Here is a 9,066-nt window from a genome sequence, read left to right on the forward strand (position 1 = left end):
AGTGGGGCCACCTGGTCGTCGTGGGGGCCGGTGAGGTCGCCGTCGATAGGGAAGGCCCCAAGCGGAGAGCGCGGCGGAGAGGGAGGGCCCCGAGCGGCGACGGCGTTGGGGATAGGAGGGGATCCCGGCGGCGGCGTCGGCGTCGGGGCCACCACCTCATACGCCTCCCCCTTCCCCTTCCCCTTCCCCTCATCCGCCGCCTCAGCCACGGCCCCCGCCCCTGCGCCTCGCCCCCGCCGCCGCGGAGGTCGTAGTCGTCGTTGTCGTCGCCGCCACCAGCGTCGGCTTGCGGGGACGAGATGCGGAGCAACCAGGCGACAGCCCCTGCCTCCTTCTCCGCCATCTCAGCCACGGCCCCCGCCCCTGCCCCCGTCACCGTGCACGCTCGCCGCCGCCTCAACCTCCGCGCTCGGAGTTCGCCGGAGGTCACCGCAAATCACCCCAAAAAAATCCGCTAAAGGGGAGCGCGTGGAGTTGGATCGGAGGGGAGGCGGCCGGGAGGGAGAGGGAGCCGAGGAGGCGCGGGGTGGAGATGAGCTTGACGGCGAGGCCCGGGCGGAGCACCTGGAGGTGGCCGGCGAGGCGGAGGAAGGCCGGGATGTGTGGCCGTGCGCGAGGAAGGGGAAGAGCACGACGTGCGGGCTCCTCGCCTCTAATTTCTCTAAAGTGGCATTTTATTAAGAAACATCAGTGGTATTTTTATAAGGTCATTGTATGTGATGGCATCCTGTTAAAGCCACTCCATAGGAGTGGCATATTGTTAAATTTCTCCAAGAAGAGAGGGGAAAGAGGATGGGAAAGGGGCAAATGAGACAGGGGAGGTAGCGGACTGCAGGGGCTGCATCACGTGAGGCACCCGCGCCTGCGTCTGCTCATCCAGGCTGAGGAGCGAAGCTCATTCCCCGCGTTTCTCTAGGGCCTGGGGAGGGAATCTTGCATCCGCAGGGCCTAGCTGAGATCTTCGAACAGGCAACCAAACAACTCAAAGTTGCATGGGCGGCTACGAGCCAAGACTCATGCAGGCAACCAAACACACCCATAGAGACTATGGGGGGGGGGGGGGGGCAACTGACCGCGCGTGCCCCACGCGCGCGGCTGATCACGTAATGGAGTTCCCAATTATTTTTTTTTGGTAGAAGTAGAGCTGTAATCGTTTAGGTGCGCTTCAGCTCAGGAGAGGTGAGTATTATACCGTGAAGAACCCGATTATTTTGCAAGTACACTATAGCGTGAAGTTCCCAATTATTTTGTATGTGCACTATAGGTGAGGGTGTATACGAGAAGCAAGGTGCAATCAAAACTAGATCAGAAATTCTAGATTTCTGACATTCTTAAATAATATTAATGTGAAACAATCAAACAAATACTTCCTCCGTATCAAAATAAATCAACCTAACCTAAGATAAGATATGACATGTGCTGACCTTCTCCCCCTCCCGTTCGCCCCATTTTGCCCACGCCACCATCACCGATCCACCGACTGCCCTTATCCACCCGCCGCCCAGAGTCCTAGAATTACCGGGCACAGATGAAAGCCCTAAGAATCTCCAAAGAAACACCGGACAAAAATTGCTAGGGGGCAATGAATTAAGGGCTAGTTGTTTCCCTGCAGTCTTAATAAAAACTAAGACGCATGGGTCGCACCTTAGTTTTTGCAACATTAATTAATGAATGTTTTCGGATCAAACCAACAGAGGTTACATGGATTCGAATTCAATGGCAAAGCCAGCATCTAGCATCGTTTGCCACAAGACTAATGTTGTAATTGTTTACAGCTAAAGCTTGGACTGGTACAGCTATTACAGCTAAAAGCCTAAAACTTCTGAGGTGTTATGTACTGCAGTAGTAGGAAATCCTAGTACATGCTTGTTACAATGAAATTTTATACTTCAAAACGTGAGCCTTCACTAGAGTGAAGGGGCACTATGGATAGCTCATAGCTTGTACAACTGGCGGACCAACTCCAGGGCCTTATGGTCCTCTGCACAAAGGGCAATAATTTAGTCAAATTCCAAGGGAACCATATGAAGCTGCAGTTCCTTATGCTGTGACCTGTGAACCTGTGAGAAGTCCATAGCCACCAAGTACTATCAGCTTCTGAGTTAGCTCCATTGCGACGTTCTACATTATGAATGCTGTTCATGTTTAAAGCTCTAGTCAAAGGGCATCTTTTGTCTTTTGTTCATCTACTGTTTCTTGGACAATGCGAGAACTTTTGCCAAGTTTGATTTGGCAGCATCAAGCAGCGGATCAGATTGCAGAGACTTCTCAAAACAGCTAATAGCTTCCTCATAACGGCCCTCTGCAATAGATACAAGCCCCAGGTTGTTGTTGGCTGGGGCATGTCCAGGACATAGTTCCAACGACCGCAGTAGCATCCTTCTTGCAAGTTCATACCTCCCATGCTGTCGGTAAAGAATTCCAAGATTGGAGAGGATTGCATACGACTGCTGGCTTGAAGACAGGATGAGTGCTCGTTTATATACAGTCTCACAGGATGAATCGTCTGATAGTTGCAATGCAATACCTGTGACAACACGAATTTATTTTCAGATAGCAATCATATGGTGCATAGTTAAATTACAGAAACGTAAACGAGAGAGACTCAGTGAACTAATAATGTTATGGTTATTTAGTTTCTTTGTTGACTAGGGGAATGGCTCAGGAATTTCTGAAACAGATTAGATAGGTAGTTAAAAACAAGATGTACGCTGGAATTTTTATTTTATTTTTTTAAAAAAATGAAGATTGCAGTAATTCGAACCAGGTAGCTATATTTGTTTCGCACAAACTAGTGGGATAGCAAGGATTAGCAGTAGCTTGGCATTGATTTAACCAGGAAGTTGCGCACCAACCACTTACACTTAGGTGATGGTGACATTAACTCATAAGTCCCACAAAATGAGCAAGGCTCAGTTCCTGAACCAGGTAAGAATTTTTTTTTTTTACCAAATCATTGCAGGGGAGTCCCCCGCAGTATATTTTATATATTAGAGAGAAAAATAGTTAATCACAAAAAAGAAAAGTATGTTAGCAGGTCACATTTAGGCTTCCAGTGGTGAGCATATAATAACATCTCAGTCTACCAATTTAAAAGAACTATCACTTCCATAGAATAGTTTAGACTTGAAATATGATTGTGATGTGTAAGTGCAACAAAGCTCAAAGAGTGTGGAAGAACCTTGGTATAACTCATTGTTCCAATGTGGTGGTTTATTTGACTATAGAGATATAAACAGGATTGAACTAGATCAAAACTTACCAAGATTTGACCACACATAGCTGCAATCTGGCGAACGAGCTACAGCAGCTTTAAGGAAATTTACCGATCGGCTAAACTGAGTGGTGCAAATATTGTACAAACCAAGTTGATGCCATTGAACAGCATCATCTGGGTCCTCTTGGATAGCCTGCAAATAAGAGGTAAAAATAAGACAACAGCATCATTTTAAACTTACCAGTTCAGATTTAGGTCAATTTAAGTATCAGTGGTACTTTGCAGGTCATCACCTGTTTTAGTGTATAAAGAGCTCGCTCTTCTACATCACTCAGATTAATTTGTTCAGTATCATAAGCAGCAGCGATTTCATGCTGTGCCCTATGAGCCATTGCCAACCCTGCCCATGCAATTGGGGCATCAACTGCTGAAGGGTCTCCTTCTTTTAGAACTGTTGCCATTTCATTTGAAGCCCAAAGAAGTTGATCATCAGAACACTGTGATCTGACAGCATCTCTGATTCGGTGAACTGCAATAGCATACCGAGCGGGCATATGACTGGGTTCATGCTTTGCTGCCTGCACAGAATAATCCAAAAAGTTATTTTTTAAAAAAAATCTCAGATCTGTCTTTCCATGTATGTCTAAGCCTTGACAACATATGCCACCATAAAATGCAACAGAGGGTCGCAGTTGTGGGGAAGATAGTACTTAAGTTTGTATTCCATAAGCTCGTAGACATAAAAAATAAACAGCTCAGACTGGCAGTAGCCAGGAAAAGAGGAGTAAAAGTATGGTACACAGTAAAAAAAAACTAGGCCCAAGGGGACATCCCGAAGATCTTGCATTTAAGGTTGAGAAGGCCCCGAAAGCCGGCTCTTACTCATATGGGGACTCTGTTGCCACAGGCCGTGTCTTAACCTGTACTTTAGGGCAACATACAACGAGGAAGCCTTTTTTGTGAGAACCAGGGTGAACCCTGGTTGGTAGCCTCACAACTGGAGGACTTACCACCATGCTACAAGCATGTTTTCAGCATGGTATACAGTAATCAGTCTCCACCCAGCTCAATATTTCCTTTTGTCATGTTGCCAAGTAATTGAACCATATTAGTTGGCTCCAGACGTAATCATATTAATGCCATGCTGTGGCTATGAACTTGACATCCAAAATTTATGCAATACCTTATTGGTATAAAGTAGGTGCATACAAACACATATAAATAGTTTAATATGATACAGAAGAAAATTGCCATCAAATAATTTATACAATTGGGATATCTGGTAGACAAATTTTTAGTATAATATGTGAACAGTAAATCCAGACAGGTTGGTAGCCATCAAATAATTTATACAATTGGGATATCTGGTAGACAAATTTTTAGTATAATATGTGAACAGTAAATCCAGACAGGTTGGTAATGGAAGCTACGAGCTAACGAGCATATAGTATAGTCGTTACGCATGGTACTGTAAGGCTGTGTTCTTCCCACAGTTTTCCCAACTCACCTCTCTCGTTTTCTGCGCGCACGCTTTTCAAACTGCTAAACGGTGTGTTTTTTGCAAAAAAAAATTATATACGAGAGTTGTTTTAAGAAATCATATTAATCCATTTTTCAAAAAAAAAGTTAGCACTTAATTAATCATGCAATAATACGTGCTTCGTTTTGCGTGCCGGGGAACGCAGCCTTCCGTAACATGGATTACTGCAGTACTGTAGCAGGGTGCTGCAGCAAGGACTATAAAGGTTTCGTATTTCCCAACACGGATATCCATTTCCATAAATAATTATTGATTTGTTACATAGATAACTTATTAATTTCTTAGGATTTTTTTTTTGTATTTTATGAAATGCTAATGTTAATAAAGGAAAATAGCAATAGTTGGTACCTGTTCCAAGCATCTCTTTGAATTTCTGTGTTCACCAGCCATGTAATATGCATTTGCAAGATTAACCCATACTGATGCAGCTTTAGGATCAGCCTTCACTGCTGCAAGTAAGCACTCTTTTGCAACAGCTAAGCCTTCTTTCTGATGCAGACAAGAGCCTGCACTAACATTACCACCTGACCCTGATTTGTAGTGAAATATTAGATATAAGCAAATTAAGAAGTATTCATCAATAAACCCTTGTAATGATTACCCTTGTTTTGGAGTTTTATATTGGTAAGTAAACAAGTAATGTTGTTAGCAAGTCCAATAGTGAAATCGATTTGGCTATAGAATCAGGACACCGGGATAACCGTGTGGACTAGATGTTTGCACAGTATGCCCTTCATGACTCCCAATTGATTTATGGGTATCACAGCATATCTCCAACAGTTTCACACAGTTCAAACTTTGCTCAGCTAAATAATACTGAGAGCGGCATGATTCTAAAATGGCAATGTGACTAGTCAGCATGTATACCATGATAAGAAAAGCATAGAGAGCATGACAATCAAGTTGCTGGAATACCTGCAGCAAAAGATCCATATTTACAGAGAAGGAGAGCTGCATAGTTCACCAGAGCAGCTGGGTGGTTTTGATCTTTTATAACAAGTTCTTGAAAGCATTTTGTGGCCAGTTCTAGATTCCCACTGGATATTCACAAGTGTTAACAATCAGAAGGAAGAAAACGGAAGTCGAAATGATATTTACCGTTCAAACCTTTGAATGTAGGCAACACCAAGATTCGCAAGAGAGTCCAAGTAATCTGGAGCAACAACCGTCAGAGAAGATAAAACTGAGATAGCACTCTGTACATGATGAAAAAAAAAATCAGCAAACAGTTAGTTCATTGACACTTCAGTCTAGATACTGATCAATGCAAACAAATGCAAAAGTTTTAGTGCATCAGTACCTGAAGCTGACCACTACGAAGAAGAACCAAACCAAGGATATTCCAAACAGCTGCCTGTCTGGGGTCAGATTCAACTGAACTCTTCATTTTAACAAGGATTTCATCTAGTTCACCAGATTCAAGCTCTTCATCAAAAGTGTCACCCATACTTGTTTGCAAAATGCACTGCATTAGGAAGTAACCGAGTCAAAGTGTGACTAAATAGTTCTAATTATATAGGCAACCAGAGAAAAGAGCTGATTCTAACTTCCAAGAATATAAAGGAAGATCAAATCACGAATCGTTGTTAAGCTGGTGCACCTGAGCATGGTGTATCCTCACTGATGAGAGCAAATCAGGCCTTCGAACTTCTTCTTCATCTTGTAACAATATCTCAGATGACTTCTCATATGCCGCTATTGCCTGGAAGATTTCTGCAGCCAATTGAGCTTTATGCAGAAAATAAATAACTTCAATTTTTCAAAGTGAAGATTCATTCACCTTCTGTGGCTGACCAAGCCTTTGGTACATCAAACCCAACATAAAATGTGCATGGGCATTTTTAGGCATCTTCCGTGCCACATGTACCAAAGCCTGCAAAAGGACGATCCGGTTTTAGCGATACGTATGCTGACTATGTGCATTCAAATCGCCATGGGCATATTAATTAGGATAATGTAATGCTAAAAAAAGGCCTGCATGATAGTAAATAGTATTTAAATACCATTTTGTTTTCACTTAGCTACTGCATGTAAAGTTGCATATACAAAAGGGATACGAAATTATAAATGTTTGTTGTTCAGTGCCATTAAGACCAGCACTTACAGCTTTCAGGTTGCTAACTTTCTCTTCGCGTGCAACAGAAGCCCCTTGACAATGTTGATCAGCATCTGCTAATGAAGAACAATAAATAATCGATTCACAAAAGAGAACTATTCTTCAACTACTTTGCATGTCACCTTCGCATTCAACAGTATCAGGTTCCTTCGTTGTGATCACGCTTTTTGCCAAACTACCCTCATCATTGCTACTCCTGTGAACACAATCAGCTAGAATCAATGACCAGACACAATGGAGAACTAATAGACCATAACTTCTAAGCCAGAGAGTTTATCAGCCCAGTGATATTTGTTTAGAGCAGTGAGATAAGTGCTATCAAATATTATCTAGTGTTGAACTTTGTACGAATTTTAGAAGTAATAATTAAGCTTCGGAGTTAAAATTTACAGAATGATCCTATGAAATAAATTCAGCTAGCAACGAAAATCTAAAGGATGGCTCATTTCAGATGAATACGCCAAACAAAAAACATGCCATGACAGGACTATTGTCCCATAGACGCAAAAATCACTTTGTCCTGTATAAATTCTAGGGTTGCGACAAACGACCATGAGGGCCGCGAATCTGACGTTCAATTCCAAACTACTTCAGGGGACATGAGGGCACAAGCAGAAGAAATCATGTACGGTCAGATCGAGAATTAACTTCGTGCGCGTACCTAGTGGAGGAATCGATGGCGACCACCGTCGCCGCGGTGACGGCGGCGGTGGCGGGGTTTACGTTGGGGTTGGGAGTTGGTGGTTGGTCCTCGCCGTCGCTCTCCGGCGGGTCGACGTTGAGGTCGGCTAGCATGACCGGCCTCGGCTGCTACTGCGGCGGCGGCGGCGGCGGGGAGACGGGGGACGGCGAGGCGGAGACGCCGGAATCTCTCGCTCTCCAGCTCTCCCTCAGTCCTCTCTCTCCGTCCTTTCGCGTCGCGTGATTCGCTGTTTTCTGTGGGCCGGCGATTGGTTGGCTTGGCCCAACCCAAGTAACCAACATTCTTTCTTATAGTTAAGCATTACTTCTAAAAAAGAATATTGGATTAACAGGCTCACAATTCTGACCAAAAGGTTGAATTTCACCAAATTTCGAGGTTTCGACGAGGCTCGAAAGTAGAAGCCGTTTGAGATTTCAATGAGTTTCATCCAACTTCAAATTTGAATTGATAAACAAGGAAACAATTCAATAAAATCTTATAAATAGTATGATATTCATATAACCTATTGAGATATAAATTTTCAAAAAAAATTTGATGTATTCCGTGTAGTTACCGAACTTTATACTAGGAAAGAAAATAATAGCGAATGAAAAAAAAACGAAAACACTTTCAATTTATCTCTTTTTATAGTTACCGGTTAAAATTTCGATGATTTCGCTCAGAATTTCGCCAAAGCCGACCGGTTTTCGCGAGCTTATCAGTAAACTTAGATAATTTTCTATTCAAATTTTGGTTTATGTTCCATCAAAGAAAAGTTCCATCCAATAAACAATTGGTTTATGAAATTTGTTCGAAATCTATCGGCTTTCCATCAGATTTCGTGAAAACCGTTATTCCGCCAGAGCCCGAAACAGAAGGCCAACTCAAGTACCCAACATTCTTTTTTAGGAGTAATGCTCAATCATAATTATATTGAATTTGGATGAAACTCATCAAAATCTCAGACGGCTTCTACTTTCGAGCATCGTCGAAACCTCGAAATTTCACGGAATTCGAACGTTTTTCGTCGGAATTATGAACCCTATATGTTACCCATTATTATTGTTTAGGATAAAACTTCACTGGAAACAGAAAAACAATATGAGTACATTCATCTCGAAACAATAGTAGTATATTCAACTCGAAAAAATAAAACCAATACTGTATATGCATGTCAATGTTATTGGTGGACAACATCAACAAGGAAGAAAAAGGAAATGGAAGTTCAAGTTTAGAGAGCTGTTTCTCAAAAAAAAAAAAGTTTTTCAAAAAAAGTTTAGAGATGTTTGGTGATAGGTAGGTCGGCGTGAGGGCTTCTCCAAAATTCTAGTCCGTGTATATTAATGGTTTTATAGCGAGATAAATATCAGACCAAATAATATAGTTCAAAACAAATCATAGAGTTTTCCGAATTTTAATCAATTACATGATGTGGATTAACACATGAGTATAATTATATGTAAATAATTTGAAATCAAAATTGCATGCATGGAAGTCTTTTTGGTGCAATT

At 42.4% G+C, this 9,066-nt stretch overlaps 1 protein-coding gene across 1 annotated transcript; it reads right to left on the reverse strand.

Moving 5' to 3' along the window:
- Positions 1 to 1,573: 1,573 nt before the first annotated feature.
- On the reverse strand, positions 1,574 to 7,834 carry LOC4324977 (uncharacterized). Its single transcript, XM_015766565.3, has 12 exons — positions 7,535 to 7,834; positions 6,996 to 7,069; positions 6,862 to 6,926; positions 6,538 to 6,630; positions 6,358 to 6,459; positions 6,058 to 6,222; positions 5,865 to 5,953; positions 5,673 to 5,794; positions 5,106 to 5,287; positions 3,511 to 3,795; positions 3,263 to 3,410; positions 1,574 to 2,527 (listed from the first exon to the last, which is right to left on the reverse strand). Exons 1-12 carry the CDS (start codon positions 7,666 to 7,668, stop codon positions 2,187 to 2,189), a joined length of 1,800 nt encoding a protein of 599 aa, XP_015622051.1. The 5' UTR covers positions 7,669 to 7,834; the 3' UTR covers positions 1,574 to 2,186.
- Between the last annotated feature and the right edge of the window lie 1,232 nt (positions 7,835 to 9,066).

Source organism: Oryza sativa, chromosome 1, assembly GCF_034140825.1.
Source record: "Oryza sativa Japonica Group chromosome 1, ASM3414082v1".
Lineage (NCBI taxonomy): Eukaryota > Viridiplantae > Streptophyta > Magnoliopsida > Poales > Poaceae > Oryza > Oryza sativa.